Below are 24,159 nucleotides of genomic sequence, written 5' to 3' on the forward strand. Positions count from 1 at the left end.
TCAGTCCCTTCCCTAGATAATATTTTGTGTGTCGTGACTAAGTTTTGGGTTCTCAAACTCAATAATATGTGCTCTGATTATGATACAGCTTGTTCAATCTCCTCATATTGATGTGCTCTAATATTACGGGTAATGTTATTATACAAACAGAATTTTGATAGACCACCGATTCACTGGACATACCAAAGGCGTCCAAGAAATCAGGGATAATTTTGGAATTAGGAAGATGAGCTGTTAGATGAGGGGTAGACTAGGAATTGCAAGGTTGTGTAACAACCTGCATGTGCGGATTCCAATTCCGTTAGAGAAGAAGGAATAAAAGAGAGGTGCTGGTGGTGAGCATGGGGTGTGAAGAATTTTCCAGAAGTAGGAGAGATCAAGGGCCTCTTGAATTGCTCTGTTTTCTTTTCTTCTTGGGCTGTAATCGGTTAGGACTTTTGCTTATTGAATCAAGTATTCTTACAATTCTTAGAATTCTATCATTTTGGTATCAGAGCATTGCGATCCCAATGGTGAACTTAACGGATCGAGTGGGAGATTTAGAGAAGGGGTTAGATAGTGTACAACTAGGCGTGGACGCTATGAAGAGTGAATCGAATGCCATGAGAAGTGAGATTCGATCGATGGAGAAGAACGTTGCTTCCTTGTTGGAACAGTTCGAATGGATGAGAGCGAGATGGGAGGAGCAACAACGAGAAAGGAAGAACAAGGAGAAGTGGGGAGAACAATCACCGGGGGTAGGTGACTCGGAGGCGACGCCCGAGGCGGGTGGGAGGCGGAGGGGGTTGAGGGTGGCTTGCGATTAGAATCTCGCGGACGCCGGCTGGAAATGCCGCTCTTCGATGGAGGTGACCCAGATGGCTGGATTTTCAAAGCCAAGCGGTACTTCACGGTGAATGGGCTGACTGATATAGAGAAGGTGGATACAGTAGCTGTATGTTTGGAAGGACCTGCCCTCTCGTGGTTTCAGTGGGAAGAAAAAAGGCGGAGAATGAGGACTTGGGAGGATTTCAAGCTGTTGTTGCGAAACCGATTCCGACCCACTCAAGAAGGGTCGGTAGAAGAGTGATTTTTAGCTCTTCGGCAGAGGGGGTCTGTCTCGGACTACCGTCAAAGCTTTGAGGCACTCGCATCGCCTTTGGAGAATCTGCCAAAAGCGATGCTAGAAGGGCACTTCATCAACGGTCTCAATCCGGAGATCAGGGCTGAGTTGAGGGTGTTGAGGCCAAGGTGTTTGGAGCAAATGATGGACTTGGCGCAACGAATAGAGGAGAGGAACCTGGTGCTCTGGGGAAATGTAGCTGGACCGGTTTCGAATAGAGGTCAGTCCGCTTCACTCGCTATCCAAATTACCAGCGTGGGGGACCTCAGCTCCAAGCGCAACCTGCTCCTAAATCTGTGGCAGCAAATTCTCCCTATCCATTTCGACCCCAAAACAGTGGGAGGGTGAGCAACCAGCCTTGGAAACGGCTTAGTGAGGCCGAATGGAAGTCCAAGCGAGATAAGGGTTTGTGTTTTAGGTGTGACGAGAAGTATACGATCGACCACAAGTGTAAGAACAAAGAGTTGCAGGTGATGATGATTTATGATGAAGAAGTAGGGGAGAAGGAGCAGTGGGTAGAGGATGGAGATGCCAACCATTGCCTCAGCCAAAAAAGGGAGAAAGTAGGGGAACCAGTCCAAGGGGGTGAGGTTATTGAGCTGTCTATGAATTCTGTAGTAGGATTGACAGCACCTCAGACGATGAAGTTAAAAGGGGAGATAGAGCAACAGCCAGTTGTGGTCCTGATTGATGGAGGAGCAACCCATAACTTTATTTCTGTGGAGCTGGTGCAGCTGTTGGACCTAAGTAGGGAGGAAACAGCCGGCTATGGTGTGATTATGGGGACGGGAATGGCAGTTCAAGGGGCTGGAATTTGCAAGCGGGTGAAGCTTCAGCTCCAAAACTTGCAGATTGTGGAAGATTTCTTACCTTTAGAGCTGGGAAGCTCGGATGTGATTCTGGGAATGAAATGGCTAGCAGCGGTAGGTAAGATGAATGTGGATTGGAAGACTCTCACAATGAAGTTTCAGGTAGGAGACATGGCTGTAACGTTGCAGGGGGATCCTAGCCTGAGCAAGACCTTGGTATCCTTAAAGGCTATGGTGAAAGCATTTAAGGAGGAGGGGGAAGGAATGCTGCTGGAATTGGATACATTGGCAGCTGAAATTAAGGAAGATCCGAGGGCAGTTCCAGAACTCTTAAGGGGCGCATTGGCTGAATTTAGAGGGGTGTTTATTGCTGAGGAAGGGCTGCCACCAAGCAGGGATAGAGACCATGCCATAAACCTCATTCCGGGATCATCTCCGGTGAGTGTAAGACCCTATCGTTATCCTTATTTACAAAAGAATGAGATTGAGAAGTTGATGGGAGAGATGTTGGCCGCGGGGATCATTCAACCCAGCTCCAGCCCATTTTCTAGCCCAGTATTATTGGTCAAGAAGAAGGATGGGGGGTGGCGCTTTTGTGTCGATTATAGGGCCTTGAACAAGGTAACGGTTCCAAACAAATTTCTCATTCCGGTAATAGATGAGTTACTTGATGAATTGCATGGTGCTAGGGTTTTTTCCAAACTTGACTTAAAATCTGGTTACCACCAAATTCGGGTTAGGCCCGAGGATGTCCCGAAGACAGCATTCAGGACTCATGAAGGACATTATGAGTTCCTAGTGATGCCTTTTGGATTGATGAACGCTCCGGCTACTTTCCAAGCGTTGATGAATGAAATTTTCAGAGATTATTTGAGGCGTTTTGTGTTGATGTTTTTCGATGATATCTTGGTGTACAACAGCAGCTTGGAGCAGCATGAACAGCACCTAAGATGTGTGTTAAGGGTGTTAGCGGACAACCAACTGGTGGCCAACAGCAAAAAGTGTGTGTTTAGGCAGCTGGAAATTGAGTATTTGGGCCATGTTATTTCTTATTTGGGAGTTTCAGCTGATAGCAACAAGGTGCAAGCGATGATAGATTGGCCTACTCCAACAACGGTCAAGGAATTGAAGGGATTTCTTGGGCTTACAGGGTACTACAGACGCTTTGCGAGAGACTATGGTAAGCTTGCTCGGCCTCTAACTGATAAATTAAAAAAAAACAACTTCTTGTGGGATGCGGTTGCTGAAGAGGCCTTCCAACAACTCAAGGCTAAAATGGTATCCTTACCCGTTTTAGCCTTACCCGATTTTGAGAAGCCTTTCACCATCGAAGTTGATGCCTCGGGGCATGGAATGGGGGCGGTTTTGATGCAAGAGCAGAGGCCGATCGCTTATTTCAGCCAAGCGTTCAGTCAGTTGGGGAGTAAGAAATCTGTTTATGAACGAGAACTCATGGCCATAGTGTTTGCTGTAAAAAAATGGAGGCACTACTTGTTAGGCAGAAAATTTTTAATTAAAACGGATCAAAAGAGCCTCAAGTTCTTGATGGAGCAACGGGAGGTAAGTCCGGAATATTTGAAATGGATAGTGAAGTTGATGGGTTACCAATTTGAGATACATTACCGGGCTGGAATGGAGAATAAAGCGGCTGATGGGCTATCCAGAATCTACCACACAGCAACTTTGATGGCTTTGACAGTGCCTAGAGTGGTCCATTTGGAGCAGGTGGCAAGTGAGGTAAACAATGATGCAGGGCTGCAAAAGATTATCCAAGAATTACAAGCTGACCCCTCCTCCCATCCTAATTTTCAGCTAGTGGACAAGCACCTCATCTACAAGGGACGACTTTACTTACCCAAGGGATCCGCACTAATTCCGTTGATGCTCCAAGAAGGGCATGATGGGAGCATGGGAGGTCATTCGGGGTTTTTAAAAACTTACAAAAGGGTGGCGGCGAATGTCTATTGGCCAGGTATGAAGAAGGATGTGCATCGATATGTAAGTGAATGTTCGACTTGTCAACAAAACAAGTATATAACCTTGTCACCGGGGGGACTGTTACGGCCACTACCAATTCCTAACCAGATTTGGGACGATATCGCCATGGACTTTATTGAAGGACTTCCAAAATCTAACAAGGTAGACTCAATCTTGGTTGTGGTGGATCGACTTAGCAAATATGGGCATTTTATTGGACTTAAACATCCATTTACAGCTGGGGAGGTGGCTGGAACTTTTATCAAGGAGGTGGTAAGGCTCCATGGGGTTCCTAGGTCCATTGTGTCGGACAGAGACAAAATTTTTATGAGCAGATTTTGGGAGGAGATCTTTAGGCTGCAGGGCACCAAACTCAAAAGAAGTACAGCTTATCATCCACAAACGGATGGGCAAACCGAGGTACTCAACCGGACTTTGGAAACCTACTTGAGATGTTTTGCTTCTTCCAAACCAAAGGCCTGGTTCACTTGGTTACCATGGGCTGAATTATGGTACAATACTTCCTATCACACAGCTGCTAAATTAACTCCCTTCCAAGTGGTGTATGAGAGGGAACCGCCTCCCTTAGTGAGGTTTGAGAAGGGAACTACCCCCGTCTCGATGGTGGAGCAGCAGATGATTGAAAGGGATGAGGTCCTAGATGACTTGAAGGTGCAACTTTAGAGAGCACAAGCCATAATGAAGAAGAGAGCAGATGGGGGAAGAAGGGATGTGAAGTTCCAGGTAGGCGACTTAGTGTATCTGAAATTAAGACCGTATCGGCAAAGATCTTTGGCTGCCCATGCAAATGAGAAGCTAGCGGCCCGCTATTATGGCCCGTTTGAGATTGAGAAGGAGGTAGGCCCTGTGGCTTACCAGCTAAAATTGCCACCGCATTGTCAAATCCACCCAACATTTCACGTCTCCCAACTACGGGAGGCTAAGGGGGCAATGAAGGCCACGAGGGAGCTGCCTGCACAGCTTACTAAAGATCTGGAAATGGTGGTGGAACCCTCAGCGGTGCTAGGAGTGCGTTCGGGGAATGGTAGGGGCCTGCAAGGAGCAGAAGTGCTGATTCAGTGGAAGGGCCTGCCACCATTGGAAGCTACTTGGGAGCCCTACTCAATGATCCAGCAGCAGTTTCCATTCTTCCACCTTGAGGACAAGGTGAAAGTTGGGGGAGGGAGTATTGATAGACCACCGATTCACTGGACATACCAAAGGCGTCCATGAAATCAGGGATAATTTTGGAATTAGGAAGATGAGCTGTTAGATGAGGGGTAGAGTAGGAATTGCAAGGTTGTGTAACAACCTGCATGTGCGGATTCCAATTCCGTTAGAGAAGAAGGAATAAAAGAGAGGTGCTGGTGGTGAGCATGGGGTGTGAAGAATTTTCCAGAAGTAGGAGAGATCAAGGGCCTCTCGAATTGCTCTGTTTTCTTTTCTTCTTGGGCTGTAATTGGTTGGGACTTTTGCTTATTGAATCAAGTATTCTTACAATTCTTAGAATTCTATCAAATTTCTATATAAAAAGACAAAATGCTTCAATATTCATGCATTCCAAAAGGAAAACAAAAAACTGACAAAGGACTGTCTAATAACAAAAATGTGACGCTCTATCGTCCAGCAAGAGCTTAAATACTTCACTTCGACGAAGTGACATTGCAGACTAAGTAGATATTTTCATTAGATCTCTCTTTAAATTCCTCTTTTTAAGCTGGTTTATTTTCTACTACCATATTTAAGGTATGCCTAACTTTGGTTGTGGATTCCTATGATCTACAGCTGGTATCAAGCCCGGACAAAGGAGATTTGTGTTAAGTAACTGACAGCCAACATAAAACCTGTCAAATCAAATATAACATAAAATTCTACATATTACGGCATGCCTCCTTGAGAAAAGTAAATACACAAATAAAGGCTAGTAGTTTCATAAAATTGGATTCCAAACATTAGCAACTCAACAGCAATTACATTTGAGTTTCTAAGAAGTCAAAGCAGTGTTTGGTTGACCACAGCATGTGGTAGTATCCTAAAAGGACAGAAGATTTTGTCATCAAAATGAAACTAAAATTTATAAGATACCATTCTTCCGACACATCCCTTGGCTGCTGTGGATGTTCAGCCAGGCATGGCTAACAAAGTCTTTGGTCTTACCTTGATGCAGCTAACATGATACTACAGATCCAGATCAATATCTGTCCAGCATAAGTGACATATAAGAGTATTGATGGGCAGCAAGTTTTTCATGTCAATATATAAGGAAAGGTTAGAGCACCATTGTTCTCATTTCATTTCAATATTGTGTTTGCATTTTCAAAAATTTAACAAAAATTGTGTTCACCTTGTGTCTATATTACATTTCCTAAGAATTGTTCTCAAAACAAGGCTCCAAACTGAAGGCGCAAAAGACTTAAATCTCTTACAAAAAAAACATGGAGACTGAACCAGAAAAGAGATCTAGTTTGCTATTAGCAAGCTAAATTTGTGATAATAAAAACACAATTGGACATAAACAAGTATCTGATACAAGGAGAACATTCAGTTTTTTCATCTAAGCATCTGAAAAATAGTTAATCACTACATATAATTTCCCAGAAAATCTATTATTGACAGTTACAAGAATCCTACCTCCTAAAAGCGGGTTGGAAACCACCAAATTCTACTATGGTCTAATCATTCACTAGACGAAAAGAAAAGAGGGAACTGAAAAAAAATATATATATATATATATATGCTCTGGCAGATGAACTCGTTTGAAGAATATTGCAGTAAAGCGATGAAAATTTTATGTTGCCTAACCTATCTACATAGTTAGATTAGTGAATAAACATGATAAGACCATAAAACACTATACAACAACGGAGGCCAGATATATGGCCTTACCACAACCAGGGTGTTTTGCCTGAATTTAAAACTTGGCATCAAGCTCTTGCAGCCAGGGGGTTTATGTTGCAATCATGAGCTGGTCTCTCAATATCTATCCAGATTGAGTTGGCAAAAGTACTGCACAAATGCAACAGAATATAAGATGTGGAATACAAATTTTGACAGCAAAGAAATAATAATAAATCAATAAATAAATTAAGGACCTGATAAGCTCTTCAAATTTACACATCAATGCCTAGGTATGGTTTCTCTTTTATTGATAAATATTAAGGATTCATTAGAAAGGGGCATAAGCCCAGAACAGAGAAAACAGAAAAAGAAAAATAGAGAGCCAAAGAGGATGAACCAACCCTCCCATTTTCTCAAGAGCTATCATAGGCTTAATTAATAAGGCCATCCAAAGGAACCGCCAAACAATTGTGGAAGTCCTTTAGCACATTTGTTAACCAGTTTAAAACTTCAGACTAACACCAAGCCTACCAACAGAGAAAGTCTCCATGTCAAAGACTCAACCTCAGTCACTCATTGGTCGTTTCTCCTATCAAACTCCTAACAAAACACCTGCAACTCCGTCCTCAAGATTGAACAAAGGGATAGTACACTGTGGAGGCATGCAGCCTTTGGACTCCATACAGTGAGAAGAGCCCACTAGCTTAGTTGATAACATGTCATCCATTCAGTACTTGCAAATTTTTGCAGTACCATAGTTAACTGATTGCTAATCATGTAAGAAAAATAATCATAAACTACTTTGACCATGCTAAGAAAATGATGCAAGTTTGATACATGAAATGGTAAAAGCACTTTTGTAAAAGAAAACTCAAAATGGGAAATAGCATGTGAAGGATCAGGGCAATTCTTCCAAGAACAATAACAGCCACAAGAATACATAACATGTTAGAATATGCCAAGGTTTATAGTTTTGAAGTTCAGAAGCCTAAAGGCGGGATTAGATGCAGTCTATACCTAAAAATTTTGTATCTTAATCTCCCATTTCATTTTCTTGAAAATATGTGTCAGGACCTAATAAGCCTCTCACCTATGTCCCAGAATAGATGTGTGCAACTCATTTATGCTCAAAGAAGAGTCATTCTATTCTAAAGGTTTACAGTCTGATAGTTGACAGCTATGTTAAAACTATTCTGCAAGACAAATACAAAATGGCAAAACCACTGGTCATGATAAAGAACCATGCAGCACAAACAGGGGATCACATAAAAAGGGTTGTCATTCCATATTATGTCTCATGTTGCTCATAGAAACAAAGCTTCTAGTTTTGACCAATTGGTGTTTAGAGGAGGACATATAGACACTGTCAATTGAGCTTTCACCTAGTCAAATTATCTTCCTAATTTTTGAAGGCTGGACTTAAATTCCTAAAAGACCCGCTGAGTTAATAAAATTATTGCAAGCCGTTGCCATTAACTCGCTCCAGGGAATTTTTTCTTTTATGGATGCAGATGGTCCTGGAGTCGTTCATTTCTCAAGTTGGCTGCAAAGAGAAGGAGAAAAAACTGAGAACGTCATTGCTGCCAGAAGACTACTTCCAGCTACCATGTCCTACAAAAGGGGATGCCAAAGTAGTCTCCATCACCTTTTACAGCATATATTTGGGCATATTCAATTAAGAACTACGTGTGTAAGGATAATAATGCAAAGCAAAATGATACATCTTTACTACAAAACTCAGGATGTTTGATCTTAAAGAATGGATATCCTAACTCTACAATGTGTAACCCCATATGGAACAACACGGGAATAGAAGTCCTGACACTTAAATTGGGAGACATCAGCTATAACAGGAGCGTGTAGTATATTTGGTTCCTGTGGGTGTTCCGTTGGAGTCCATGCTCCATAAAATCATTGGACCTTTTTCTTTTTATTATTTATTTTGAGAAGTAAACAAACAAACACTTTACTTACCAGTAATTTAAGCAGTTCCTGTTATCAATCTCTCACGCTGATCTAACTTTTTAACCTTAAGAATGCCAAAAAGAACTTGGAAGCCAAAAACAGCACAGAACGCATATGCCACCATAGAAGGAACCTGATAAGTGATAACAAAGCCACTTGAGTCAAGAGGTTACTGGAAGCTAAGGACAAAACAGACTAGAATAAACAGAACAACCAAGTTTAATTGTGGCAACAGATCATTCAAACAGAATAGAAAAAACAGCATACCCGAATTGAGTTGAGATACAAAATTGTTGCAAGGTTAACTAGAGTTCCAGCAGCTACTGCCTGTTGATTAGTTCAAAAGAGGATTTTAAAATGGATGAAATTTCCTGCTCAACCAACAAAGTGCAATTCTTTTTTTTTTTCTCGTCATACACTATAAAAGATTTAAAGTAACCGAAAAATAAAAGGGTGTCCACAGCGCACGAGGCTCCCGCTTTGTGGGGGTGGGGGTTCAATTATAATTTTCAATAATCATATTCATTGAAACAGTTTCTCAATATTATGCCAGCTATAGAATTTTTCATATTAAAAGCTAACAGAACTTACACTTCCTATCGTCTTTTGAACAGCTGCAACACGCTGGAAAGCCCTCTCAGACTCCAAAGCTCGAACTCGGAGCTTTAAATCACCTTGCTCCTGTAGAATCACATGCATTATGGACAGCAATATAGCGTGCAAAAATGATGAGAATTACAAACGCTATTCTACCGCAAGAAATATTTAATGAAACAAAAGAGAGCTTGATCACTACCAATCGTTGAATAATTTGAGCAAGCTTTTCAACTCTATCAGCTTGTCTAAATAAGTTGTAAAATGCACGAGATTGACGGTCCCATCTCTTCCTGAAGTCCTGAAATATTCATAAGATAAAGTGTCAGGGGGAATAATGACATTACAGTTGTACAAAATCCTGACAAAGAGAGAATATTTATCAAACTTGCCTTTAAGATAACTTCAACACCAGCTTCGCGAAACCTGAGTAACTCTAGGGCATAACTACACCATATAGATGCAATCCTCATCAGCAATACAAAATGACAACTAACCCCAACAGCTGAGAGTTCAAATGAAACACTTCAGAAGGATCGTGACCGCTTGAAATAAACTTACGGTTTAGCAATCTCTGTAATATCAAACCGTGGGTCAAGGCCTTTCCCAATGCCATCCAAGACTGCAGGAACCAGAGTATCTTCAAGTTATTGTTGCAACTACAACACAACATAGAGCAATGATTTGGCCAGACTTTGGGCAATACCTGAAAATGCTCTAACAACAAAAGTGAAAGTGGCAGGAAATCTGAAGGGTTGATCTGCTGCAATAGCCAACAAATCTTCTCCTGTTAAGAGAATGAAACGGCCATGAGTAAAAGACAGCCTGATTGGTAACAAGCAGGATAAAAGAGCAATAGACACCATAACTAGACCAACAGCTGTGAGTAGCAAACATGTTCCCTCTGATAAGGACCAGGAGAAAAGAGCAAGAGACAGCATAATAGAGCCAAAACTGAGTTTTTCCGAAACAAGTAATCTGAGTCTGGAAACTCCAAACTTCCTTAAAATAAAGCACATCAAATAACTCAGGCTAAGCAATGTGAAGAGTTGAAGTCCCACCACTGCTATTATTGTTGCCCACTTGGAACTAAGACAGATTTTTCATTTACCTATTGAACAACACGAAAGATTTCTTCCTCTTAACTTCAAAAGGTATGCACAACTCCTTTCAACTTTAGATTAGATGACAAAGTGAGGTTTCTGTTCAGATTTGTAATAAGGAAATCATACAGAATATAAAGACAAAGTAAGCAAATGTATGGACTCGTTGCAACACGGCAGTACTTTGTCAATAAATGTATAAGTTGAATTTCATGAATCAAGCAGTTTAAACCATCTGCAACTTTATCAAAAGATTAGCATGCAGAAATTACCTATTGCTGCTAAACGCTGCTTCTTTTTCTCTATCTTCTCCTCCCTGCTCAATGGTTTCTTAAATCCAAGTTCTGCCATTGCCATCTCTCTCTCTTTTCTTTGTGCTGCTAAACGTTCTTCAAAGCTGCAAAAGTAGATTATCAGATTATTTGGTCTTAGAATTATTCTTCTTTTGCTTTCTTCTTTTAATTTTTTTCTCTTTTTCTTTTTCTTTTTTTTTTTTTTTGGGGGGGGGGGGGGGGGGGGGGTGGAGTTGGAAAAAACTACACTTAAGGTCAACAAGTCTAGTCAAATTTCAAAAAAAGCGAATGTTCCACACTGAAACTGAGCTAGCAAGGTCAATCTATGCCAAAACAACAATCCAACTCCCACACTCTGTATCTTCCAGAGACCAACTCTACAACTCAAAACCAATAACTTCTACTGTCCATGTAAAATAAAAAAAGTATACAAAAGTGAAATCCCCACAAATAATGAGCGGATAATCTAATATTAGCTACACATAGTTAAAGTCAAAAGCATGCTTAAAGCCTCTCTCACAAGCTCCAAAAATAGCCAAACATAGTTTCTGTAAAATTTCCTCTTGCATTGAAAACCAAACCGAAGATGGATGGAATATGCATTAGATTAAACAGCCTTAGAACTAAGGTGCAATGTAATGCCATGCCATGGAAGAAGAACAAGGCAGGGAACATCCCACTTATTGTTGGTAGCTAAGAAATGATACACAGAGCTAACAGCCAACCATCAGGCAAGCTGCCACTTGAAGATCAAAAGGAATCTTGGGAGTTTTGTTCAACTTGTGAAGCACCTGTTAAGGAAGAATTGTGCTGTTCGTCTAACAGCTGTCATATCCCCAGTAGGCACAAGAACACCCATCCGAATCATTGCTTGAAGAACCTACATGAAAATTTAGCAGACACTGAAACGTAAATCACAGCTGAAATGAAGATTGCCTATGTCATTCAAATAATGTGATCAACTTCATTAAACCAAAATTCAGCCAACTGGAAATCATTGTATTCAACAAAGCAATTACCTTATCTGGATCCTTTTCATAAACTCCATAAAATGTCTCCAGCAGCCCCTCTCTTATATTTGGGCTTATACTGCCAAAGCCAAACAGAGTATTCATTGAAAGGAAATTACCACAATGGAGCATAGAATTTATTTGTAGAGAGGTGGCATGGAGTGTCTAGAAAAATAACCTTCCCATCATTCCAAAATCATAAAAGATCAGTCTTCCTCCGTTAACATCATCAACAGCTATATTCCCAGGATGCTGCAGAGAAAATTAAGCATCAGACCAGCTCTGCAAGAATAATCAAGAGAGAATCGGCTAACAATATGAAACTTATAATGTTAATTACGTAGCATACTAACAAGACATTAACATAGTTTATTTAAAACTAGCTGATACATAGTTTGGAACAGAAACATATTTGACGCCAACACCTCACAAATATGTCCCAAAATTTAAATATAAATATCCATTAATTGGACATCAGCATATCTTGCATTCTGCAATATAACCAAATCCAACAATCCTTTTAAGGAAATTTGAAATTATAGATGGAAATGTTGCTTTAAATGTGTATCAGAATTATGAAACAGGGCTCAGAATTAGCCAGTTGGCCCACATTCAGAAGGTGTGGGATGACAGTGCAGGCCTATAATATCAGGATGGGCCTGAGCAGATATCTTAGGCCCGACCGATATTGTGGTCACAGGGTTAATTAGCAAGAATACCGGTTCCAAGAGATTATGATTTCACTTGGTGCCCGTGTCCCTCACATGTGGTCATGAAAGCTGCCTCCAAATTCCAATAATAGATCCCTGCCCAAGCATCATGTGAGGATCACTCTATCTGCCTGTATAGCTTGGCCAAGGTCAAATGTATAGTTATGGCTAATTTGGGTCTTCCCCAGCCGTAGCACAGATAGGAGTTGCTAAAGACAAATTTTGGCATAGAATTTTCCTGGTCACCTTCTCCTTACCTTTTTAGTTAGCAAAGAAAAAAAAAAGTTTTGTGGTTCAGGATTCAGGAGAGAGTTTAAGCAGCCAGACTGGAAAATTGATATGATATGCCTAACACTTCCAATGTGCCCTTTTTTAATGTTATGTTACTCTGTTCTTGGATAAAGAGATATTTGCAAACAAATCTTGTGAAAAGGATAAGTTTATAGCCTTCAAATATGAATTTTTCAAACTTATTTCAATTTTAAATGGATAATTAGGGGCTTATTTTAGTAAATGTTCAAATAAATTTTATCTGTGGCTCAAAATATGAATTTTTCATAATCGTTTTGAATTTAAATGGGTAAGTGGGACCCATTTATTGACCCATTTCCATCCCTATTGCGCAGATTATTACTAGCCAATTACATATATTATGTAGAAGGCTGGCCCTCACACACATTCACTCTCAGTTATGATGACAAAAAATTAGGAAGGGAATAGCAGTAATATACATTGTAAAGCATCAAACTTGTTATGTTCTATGTTCTACATTATGAAATACTTCCTAGAAATTGAATGTATCATCAGAGGTTCCAAAATTATCCAATTACTCGGTTTTCTGGTATCCCCATCCACGTTGCTTAGAATTTAACAATGTAAATCATCTAAGAGAGAATTTAAGTTGTAGACCAGTGGTCTTAAAAGGTTTAACCGTTGAAACAAAATACAAGACATCTATGCCAATCTCAAAGAAATTTCTAACACTAGCGATGCATTAAGAAATAAATATGAAAAGATTTCTTATTCTAGAATTAAAACAATTAACAACTCTCTTTTATGAAAGTTAAAATTCATGGTAGCTTATAGGATATGACCCGTCATAGCAAAGCTCTTGTTGGCTTCATGAGCAGTTAATATGTTAAAGGACAGCTCAGATATGTCCAGTAAGAAAGGCTACAGATGTGAGCAACTTCTAGCCTCAAATCATACCACTACCGCACATGTATTCATCTTCATATAAACTAGTACACACATGTTAGTAAAATTGCACCTGAAATCAGCTCCATTTTTAATCAACAAATAAGTCATATAGTAAACCATAAAAACTGAATGATTCTATTTGAAAGACCTGCTCTAGCAATAAGAAAGAAAAAACAAAATTAGAAAAACTCACTGGATCAGCATGGAAGAATCCATGAGACAGGATCTGTTCCAAGTAAGATTCAACAGCATACCGTCCCAATCTGGGGAGTGAAACATCAACATTAAACTCATTTACGCAATAGGAAAAGGAAACATCGCATATTAAGAATTCAAAAGATAAGGATCAATGCTAGATGATTAAGTGAAAATGAATAGCAGAATATTGGATTTACCTTTTACGATCGACACCCAACTCATCTAATGCTTGTATTCTGTTTATTTTGATCCCAGGGACATACTCCATAGTGAGAACCTAACAGCAAAGGAAAACCTATTCAAGCAAGGTGATCACACAAAAAATGCAAATATTCACTCGCCATGTTTTTGTTATTACTGAAAGTTTAAACCTGTGGTGTGGTGTATTCCCAATATATTGTTGGGACTTTCACATAATCCATGTTTCTGAAGTTATCTGAAAATAGTTCTGCATTGGCAGCTTCCTTGGTGTAATCAATCTCCTGAAACATGATTGATGCTACCAATCAACAGTATACCATCAAACTGAAAACTATTCACTACTACATAGAGTTGAAAAATAAATTAAGATTGAGAAATAACAAAATATTTGAGCATATCCCTATGGTATAAAAACTAAAGGACAAATAGTAAAATATATTACCCTTGGAACAATTGAGATCAAATAGGGCCTACTTACAGCACAATAGCAGTATTATCCCCCTTCCATCCCCACACCAAGGGACAGGCTAATCCAACAATAATCTTTTTATCTACTTTTATCATATTCTCATTCATAATTGGCCTTTCACATTCTGAAGAACCAATATTACTGTCAAATTACAGTCGTGACGCTATTTTCTGTTTGGTTTAAATGCACTAACCCCCCCCCCCCCCCCAACACACACACACACTCTCACTCTCTCTTCTATCTATATATATGTATCCATTACTTCTAATTATTTGCAATTCAACTAAAATCAGAGACAATGCTACACTACACCTAAGAGTTAGTTTGCACATGAATTCTGAAATCTTTTCTTACATGTCTAGCAATAACAAGAAGCTACATCTTAGAATAAGACAAATACGCAGAATCTTTTTTTCTATATTAACCTTATGAAACTCAAAATCTAACCATTTTTAAGACCGAAAATAATTTTGACAATTGAAAACTGTTTTTTGGGCCACTTAGTTTGGCAAAGTCGTTTGTTTCATTTCTTTGAAAATGCAAATAGAAATGGCATATGGCTGCTTGTTTTCAATTTCAAAATTTTTGAAAACAAGGAATAGGTGTTTTCACAGCTTTCCTTTCATTTTCATTTTCTTCCCTTCCTCCACCTCCTCATTGCTGGCAACCAAGGTCACCAGAAAATCGCCTAAGGGGTCAGCTACTGCCTTTCTTTAGCAATCACCAATCACTGGTGATTCTGATGGGTGTCGAAGTTGGCAACTCCCATAGGAATCATTGGCATGTTAGTGACTCATCGAAGGAGTTTCCAATGACTCCATTCGGCAACAATGGAAAAGGTTGCTAGAAAAAAATAATAAAAATAAAAAAATCAAACACAAACTGAAAATAACCATAGCTGTCAAAGATTAAGTTTTTATTTCTTAAATGAAAATTAAAACAGAACAAAAAAAATTAAATGAAAACTGAAAGCGCTGCTGTATGACCCCTAAAATAAAACCAAAAATTGATATTTTCTTATCCTATTACCTTGTTTTTTTTCATAAGTATTGTATTAAATCGATTGAGGAAAATAATACTCAAAGGCCTACATTCACACCAGCTATTGGATCAAAAATTAATTCCATCCTCATTCCCACCAGATAATCAATATGCTTAACAAAATCACCCCAGCCTCAAATAATACCCTTCCAAGCACCATAACCAAAGGGGCCCCTAATGTTCCCACTGGACCACCCTCCCTGCAAAATACCACATTTTCCTATTATAAATCTCCTCCAAATGTTATTGTCCTTAGATGAAAACCTTCAAATCCACTTACCAATAAGGCTCTGCTGAAACATATCAAGTTTCTAACACCTAGACCACCTTCTAGCAGTAGATAACAAAACCTCTCCCAAGCAAATATGTAAAACTCGAATTCGTCCTTGAGACCACCCCTCAAAAGGAAACCTCTCTGAAGCTTCTCAATTCCATTGGCAACTCACTGCTAAGGAGTGTTACTCTGCCTGCTTTTGCTAGATACTATCTTTTCCATAAAGCAACTACATTGTCCCAACCCAATTTGATTTAAATGAAGGCCTACTAAGCATTCCCAAATAAGAAAGGGGTCAATACGCTGACTCTACACCCCAAAGACAGGACTAAATCCTCCACTCACTCAACCTCCCCACAGGGATTACCTCACTGTTCATCAGGTTAATCCATAAACTGAGACAAAAAGTAAAATGGATCTTACAATTCTCAGTTCTCTCTGAACCCCACAAAATAAAATGATATCATCCACAAATACCAAGTGGGATGCTAAAGCCTCTCATCCATCGTCATAATCTTTCCACCTTTTGGACCACAAAACCAAAAACCTCAGCACCAAGATCACCAAAAACTGGGTAAAGAATCCCTTGCCTCAAAACCATAGTGCTATTCAACAAAGATCTAGGCACTCAATTAACTAAGGTGAACTTAATAGTGAACGCACAAAAATTAATACATGTTCACCAGTTATTCCCCCAACAAAGGCATTCTAGGTTCCCGAAACTACTCCCTTCACCAATTAAACCAGAAGCTAACATCTTAGTTAAAATCTTATACACCCTTCCAACTAGACTAGTATTTTTAAAAATTTTGAACTCCTCTGATTCACTTTCTTTAAGAACAAGTTTATAAATGAAGCATTAAGACTCCTCTTGACCAGCCCTATCCCATAAAAGGCCTAAATGGATGCCAAACATCTTTCCCTGCTATACTCCAGGATTTTTGGAAAATGCCCTGAAAGCCATCAAAGCCCAGAGCTTTATTCTCTTCAAGACTTTCAGTGCACCCAACACCTCATCTTCCAAGAAAGGTCCCTCAAAACACAACTTTTAAGTCTTCCAGGATGGTCTTAAAGGCTAATTCATTAAGACCCAGTCATCACTCCTCTTTCTCAAAAAGGATCTGACAGAAATTCACAATTTTCTTAGGCATGTCATCTTCTTTCCTTATTAAAACCCATTAACCATTAACCATTAACTCCTATATGGTTAAATCACTAATGAGAATGGTCCACCCACTTCCCCTTTCAAGTCATCTTCCTATAAACATCACTCTCTAAGAGCACGGCATGCCCCTCTTTTTGGTTGAAAATTTGATTCTCGCCCAAAATCATATCAATTCTGACTCTCATGTAATGGAAAATATTTTATTACACTTTTTTAAGATCTTCTTTTTGCATATACAACATCCTAGCTAAAATAGAATTGTAGGAACCCCTAACTCATAACATTCCACCAACCCCTGATGGCCTCAACAAAACCCTGCTCCCTTATCCACATATTCTCAACAATTAGAACTTTAAAAAACTTGTCCTTGTATACTTTTAAAAAGTAAAAGATTCCATTTATTAAAAAGGATTTTTCACAATGCTCACAGGCATAATGCTATTAGCATAACCTAAAACCTATACTGGGAGAACAAGGTATCAATAAACTTAATTGTCTTTTACTAAGCTCAAGTCTTGAAAAAAAGGCATGAAGGGAGACTGTTACCTGGTACAAAACACTTGCACATTCATCATAGATAGCAACCCAATCCCTTTTTGCACCATCTGACTTGGGATCAACCTTCTGAAGATATTCTGCTATCACCTTGAATAATCAAGTCAACAAAGAATTAATGCATAATTGCAATATAAAAGAATTAATGCTTTCCACAAAGAATCATGCAAAATGGTTTTATTTTACTTTTATTTTCAGTTGATTAAGGCATTCTAGGTCTAAGAAGAAGAGATTTTTGTGGGGAGCAGATGCTATTGTTGCTATTGCCCAATGTCTGAAAGGACATAAAGCATGATAAGGAAAGTTTGGAGCTAAAGAAGACACAATCAACCCTTAATACACAAAAACAAACTCCGACGAACAAGGCATTGAGAAAAAAGCCCCAATTTCAAGTGAACTTCAAACTAACCCTCAGATTTTTCAGATCAATATCAAAAAGATCCTTCAGACCAGGCCTTTGTACTTTAATAACAACTTCCTGCCCATTCAATTTTGCACAGTGGACCTGACCTGCACAAGCAAACAGCCAACGGCACTTCGTTTCAATCAGATTACAAAAACACAGCCTAGAATATCTCAGATAATTGAATGAGTTTGTTACAGATACAGCTCCAGTGTAATCAAGATTTACCAAGACTAGCAGCTGCTATTGGCTCATAATCAAACTGCTCAAATATGTCATTTATGGGGGCTCCAAGCTCTTCTTCAACTATAGATATAGCTGTGTCAGATGGGAAAGGAGGAACTTGATCCTGCATAGAAACGGGGGATAGTTACTGAGGTTGGAAAGCACCAAGACAACATCTATATCACCAAACAATGCTTCAGGGAAAGAAAACAACAAAAACCAACGGAACACAGATAGATATGGATCATGGACACGTGACCATGAGGACACCTTTGCAATACATCCTTCAGAAAATTGAGGACATCATAAAAATGTATATTATGTGAAATAACTATTTCTTCATTTCTTTTCCATTATGAATACATTCTAGCAACTCTGTCAATAATTAAGTTGACAATGTTGGGTTACAAAGTTCTTGAAATTAAAAAGTAGAGAAGGAATAATAGATATAGATTTACATTATTTTTTTAACTTATAATTGATTTCAATTTTTTTCAACTTGTAATATGAATGTAATTTGTTTAAGCAAAGAACACACATGTTCTTATTACAGGCATGGGTGTCTTCATAATGCCCAAGAAGTGTCCAGTTGTAATTAAAAGATAAAAGGACAAGTTTGGATGAGAATTTGATACATATTTGAAAGTGTCAGCCACATGTCAAAGTCTGACACAAGAAGTCACCTTCTTAGAAGTATCCATGCTTAGATAAAACAAGGACATAGTCAATACACAAGACTCCCACCACTGCAGGGTCTAGAATGGGTTAGATAACGCACCATCATAGTCAAATGAAACATAAAGAGAACTGCACCGTTAATGCGTACATTCTTTACTTGAGATGTAATAGTCTTCATCTAGATGAAGGAACTTAAGGAAAATATTGCATAACCATGTATGTGATGAAACACACAATTTATTTTTCAGGAATATCATTTGCCCCTATATGTTTTGCAACATTTTATCATTTAGCAATTACCTATTTTTCTCACTGTAATTCTTATATGTTCCCAACAATGTTTCTCCATGCTGGATTCTTCTCTACTGTAGCTTTCTCAGTAAGTATTTTCTTAATTGAGAAATAAATAAGAGAATAGAGCCTCTATCCTACTGCTTAACCTAAATTTCTTAAACAGAGTGGATAGATCATAAGTTCATAATATGTCATATGCATGACCAAAATAATAAAAGAACATTGAGAAAAAAATAACCACGAAGAATAAATAACCACAAAGAACAATAGAATGGCAGAGTTTGAAGGCTTTTTGAAGATTCACAGGATTGAAGACAACAAAGAGAACTTCTCATTTCGAAATAACAAGCAGTAGTATTACTGAAGAAAAAATATATATGGCAAGCACCACCTAAGAAGTAGTACATGCTGAAGCAGGAGCCAGGACACACCAAGATGTTCATGCTGGAAAGCTACTAAAAGGCTATATAAACCATACAGCATGATAACCCATTTTTACATGACAAGTGACATGTAAAACAAGATACGCATTTCACTTTTGGCTATATTCATTCTTAAGAAAAGGAAGCTGTAAAGGATACAAGTATTGAAGCATAGAATAGACCAGTGACAATTGATCATGTTTCTAGTCCAGTAATTTTGACCTGAAGTTCTGACAATTGATCGACATATTCTTGAGGAAGAATGTCCACCCTTGTGGAGAACTGCTGCCCAATTTTGATGAATGTCGGACCTAATCTCAAAATATTTTCCTTCAACCACTTGGCAAGGACTTTCCGCCTTTGGACTTTCTTCTCTTCAGTCATCCCACCTGCATATTAAAGTCTTTTGATTAATATATTGAGCAAGAAAAAGAAAAAAAAATCTTGCTTGCAATTTGTCACCCGTACAGGCTTTTAGAAAATTAGCAACAATTGAAACAACAACATCAAAAGCTAAATCCACTATACTCATAATAGTCTTACAATTTTGTTGCAGACCAATTCCTGAAACAGAAAACAAAGAAAAGAAATACTACCTTTTTGGGGGCTCTTATGTCATTTTTGTTCAAGATGAATTGACTCATTGATTACTTGGTACTGGAGAAGGTCTATAACGCTGAAGGTATGAAAATATATTTTTTTCTTTTCTATTCATTATTTTTCTGTCTATCATTACTAAACAGTCCATAAATTCCCCTTATTCCATAAGATCAATCATTTTATTTTATGTGGTTATCTAAAAAACAAAAATCATTTCATTTTATGCTTCAACTTCCTTTCGCCATTACCCTCATGTGAATAATACCTGGCTCAATGTAGAGTTTATACAAGACCTTTAAATAGAGAGGTTATTTGACCAGACATTTGTTTTCTTCAATTTCCAAAATATTCAACAAGAAACAACTATTTACAGGTTATGTAGCTGCTCTAATGCACTGATAATCCTCTAATTGGGGATTGCAATACAACCAATTACAGATGATGAGATTCACCATGAACAAAAGTTAACTTTTTCTCAAAACAGTTAATTAGATCAGACACTTCTAAATTATATGATTAAAAAAACAGCACATCAAGCTTTTATCCCACCATGTGAAATTGGCTACATGAATTCTAACTCGCCAATCACTTCTATCTATGGCCTTATCTTGTCAGAGGTACTTGTATACTTAAAAAATAATAAACAACTCTTGGATGGTTACATGGGATAGCTGTCTGACGAAATTAGCAATCTAACTACCATAAAGAGATATGAACAATTACCAAAATTGATCGTTTGTTCAATTGTATCAAGAATCCCACTTTCATACAAGTGACATACCTCGATAAGAAAATTTCTGATTGCTCAACCAAGTCCTAAAGATAAAAGTTAAAACAAATCCCCAAATCTCCAAAGTCCTTTGAATTGTTGAATAGGTTTTGAATCTACTCCAGCGGCCACCAGGGGCAACAGATACCTGTTATAATCACATTCACATTTAGTAACAATAATTTGATATACAAAATCAATACTCAAATTTTCAGACATATGCATTCATAGATTTTCAGTCACATAAGAAAAGTCAGATCCATGCAAGCATAACCATGCAGTCTTGGGGGACTTAAAGATATCTATCTGCCTGTGAAAAGGTATAAATAAGAATAAGGCCAAAAGTGGAATTCTAACAACAAATGCTTGGGATCTCATGTAATAAATTTTAGCATTTGATCTATTTAGTTTTATCTAATATGTTTCTCATAATATTTATGATTTTATATATTGTTATCGGCAATAGACATCAAAAGTTGTTCAGGTAATCAGTGGGACACAGGTCATCGTATAACTGTAAAAACCCAAATCCTTGCAGAAATAGAAATATACTACACTAAAACCATGTATGAATAGAATATATACTTTACCAAATCCATGTTGGCATTGGTGCACCTTGATCTAACCCCAGCTAGTAGGAGCATTGCTAATTCCATGTGTCAGCCAACACACATGGATTAATTATTTACTTTGACACAAGCATGGTCAATGGTGGAATTGTTGTATAGATTCATTCTGCTTAGCGTCCCATGAAATTGAAATTATTGGTTTGTTTATCAGCTGCAAAAATGGAAAAGAATTTTATCTGAAAAGAACAGAATTTTCTTGAAACAATATTTTATTGTTTTAAAATGAAAAAAAAAAACTATAGTTTTCTTGATGATTCCAGGAAAGAAGCATTATTGTATAAAAACTCATGTATATAACTTCTTGACTACGTCATAATATACATTGTCTATTCACTGAGTTTTGACTCATTCCTGTTCAGCCTCACATCCGACCCATCAGACAATTTAAGCAGTTCAGTCCAATTTAGTTCAGTTTAGCTTAGCAGTTTTGTTTTGGTAGGCCTCACATTCGTTCTTGTGGGCATTAATTATTTTCTTAGATTTAATATTCTTAGTAGTTTGCTTTGGCTACTATAGGCAGGATTGTACGAACACTGATTCAGTTTATTATCATGGAGTTGATTTTGTTATGGTTCAGTATATTTGTTAGTGTTTGTTATTGTTATGATATGGTATAGAGGTTTGCTTGACCCTCAGGCCTATGGTTCATCAAGGGTTATGCGTCGGTCATAGGCCCCCTTTCAGTTCATGATAACAGTCCACTCCCTTTTCTAGGTCAATATATGTTATTTTTACATTATTTTAAGTTTTTATCAAGTCCATAATATTTGAGGTGGTAGAAGTTCATTAATTTCCATATTCTTAAGTCTTAACAATCGTAGGGTACCCTCCCAAGAAGAACAAGAAGGTTTACTTTATATCTCCCTTATGCTCGGTTCAGTGCATACATTGTGAAAGCAATTCGTTTCATTAACATATAGGATATTGCGGTATAGGATGAAGTGCCTTTTACTATAAATTGGATCATGATTTGATGAGCAAAAGTAAATAAGCCTTTACTGCTGTATAACAGAACAAAGCGAATAATTCCCTTCCCCTGCCATCATCCATTTTACTCAAGAGAAAGAATTGAGTCTTGATAATACACAACACTTCCACCTCCAACACCAACAAAAATTTGGAACCCTTCAGCTTGTCTTAATAATATCAATTGAACGATCTAAGCTGGGTCACTCCAACTTTGACAGCTATATATATATATTTGCTATAAAAAATAAAATCACTCAAATCTATAGTCAATCTAATCTTCTTTTTCCACATAATTACCTCAAAATCCAAAGAGATATTCAAAATGCGTGGCTAAATGCTTAGACAATTGCTTTCACATGTCCAAAGAGGGTAAAAAAATACACAAAACAACAAAAATGAGAGGGAAAAAAAAAACCTTGATCTCTCAAATAAATGGGACCAAAATGAAAACGAATATAATGCAAAACTTCAAAAGCACATAGCATTCTTTACCTCTATCTGCTCTTTCCCAACCCGCTTAAACCACGCCTCCTCCTGTCCAATCTCCTCTATAGTTCTCTTCTTCCCAGCCGCCGCCGCCGCCGTGGTCTCCGATTCCACGACAACTTCCGCGATTCCCGCTGCGGCGCCGTTCCCGTTCACGTACTTCACCAAGCTACCGTTGCTCGCCCCATTCTGACTCTCGACCACTCCAATACCCCCATTAGCCATCCCATTGCGACCATAAACACTCCCATTACCATTAAGCTCTATCTCCTCAACTACGGCTTCTTCTCCCTGAACTCGAGCTCGGAGAAGAAGGCGAGGCCTGGTGCGCCTCGAGAGTGCAATCCTGGACAGAGAGACTCGGAATTTGCGGGCAGAGTCTGGCCGGAGAAATAGAAGCTCGGGTGATGAACGGGCAGATAGAGAAGCAGCCGCCATTTTCAAACTAACTGGCCGGTACTATTCAATTCAGAATTTCAAACCCTAACTCTGAGCTCAAATTTCATCCTTCGGAGAGCGAGCGAGTGAGAGGAGAGAGTGAAGGGAGCTGAAGCGAGGCGGACACGGTTGGAGAGTCGATGATGATCGATCAGAGGTTCGACTACCGCCGCTTTAGGGGAAAAAAAATAAATAAAATAAATGAAAGGGGTGGCGACAGGGGCGCCACGTGGCGAAAAGGTAGGATATCGTGGGGGGAAGATCCGGCGCTTCTGATTGGCCGATAAAAGGCTCCCAGAGATGTTCTGGTCCACGTTGAATTTTGTCGGCTTGTGGGTTAAGGTGGTGTCTGTGTCTTGACGGCTGTCTGTCAGCTTACGTGTCAACCAGCGCATACTCTCATTGCAAGAAACACTTTTTCTAGGCAATCGCCTGCGCTATCTTCATAAACTGGGTTTTAACGAGGTTGATAGATTGCTTATTAGTTCATTAATTAATCTAGATTTCCAAATTTATATTATTTTTATTTATTAAATTAAGAGACGTCTAGTTGGTTATTGAAAATTTAGTAAAAAATAATGTCATTTCTTATATTTTAGTTGGTTTAATTATTTTAATTTTTTTTAATATAAATACTAAATTAAATCGAAACAATTGAAAGAATCAAAATGTTGTTCACCCAAATAAACAATTCTTATACTAGATTAGATATTATTTATTTTTATAATTCTCATAATATAAT

At 38.4% G+C, this 24,159-nt stretch overlaps 1 protein-coding gene across 3 annotated transcripts; it reads right to left on the reverse strand.

Moving 5' to 3' along the window:
• Positions 1–5,832: 5,832 nt before the first annotated feature.
• Positions 5,833–23,590, reverse strand: LOC127799905 (protein ACTIVITY OF BC1 COMPLEX KINASE 8, chloroplastic). Of its 3 annotated transcripts, XR_008022670.1 has the most exons (22): positions 22,986–23,590; positions 20,908–21,043; positions 19,749–19,915; positions 18,136–18,256; positions 17,914–18,014; positions 17,496–17,594; positions 14,171–14,281; positions 13,997–14,076; positions 13,795–13,864; positions 11,870–11,943; positions 11,701–11,770; positions 11,473–11,561; positions 10,661–10,785; positions 9,992–10,072; positions 9,847–9,907; positions 9,678–9,732; positions 9,485–9,586; positions 9,283–9,369; positions 8,959–9,018; positions 8,701–8,824; positions 6,775–6,894; positions 5,833–6,086 (listed from the first exon to the last, which is right to left on the reverse strand). XR_008022670.1 is itself a non-coding variant. In XM_052334172.1 (21 exons), the coding sequence occupies exons 1-20, from the start codon at positions 23,415–23,417 to the stop codon at positions 8,708–8,710; spliced, it is 2,238 nt and encodes a 745-aa protein (XP_052190132.1). In that variant the 5' UTR covers positions 23,418–23,590; the 3' UTR covers positions 6,587–6,894; positions 8,701–8,707. The 3 variants fall into 3 exon arrangements, 2 of the variants coding, with proteins under 2 accessions (XP_052190132.1, XP_052190133.1); XM_052334172.1 differs by lacking the exon at positions 5,833–6,086 and having other exon boundaries at positions 6,587–6,894; positions 9,283–9,372; positions 9,488–9,586; XM_052334173.1 differs by lacking the exon at positions 5,833–6,086 and having other exon boundaries at positions 6,587–6,894.
• Between the last annotated feature and the right edge of the window lie 569 nt (positions 23,591–24,159).

Source organism: Diospyros lotus, chromosome 4 (assembly GCF_014633365.1).
Source record: "Diospyros lotus cultivar Yz01 chromosome 4, ASM1463336v1, whole genome shotgun sequence".
Classification (NCBI taxonomy): Eukaryota; Viridiplantae; Streptophyta; class Magnoliopsida; order Ericales; family Ebenaceae; genus Diospyros; species Diospyros lotus.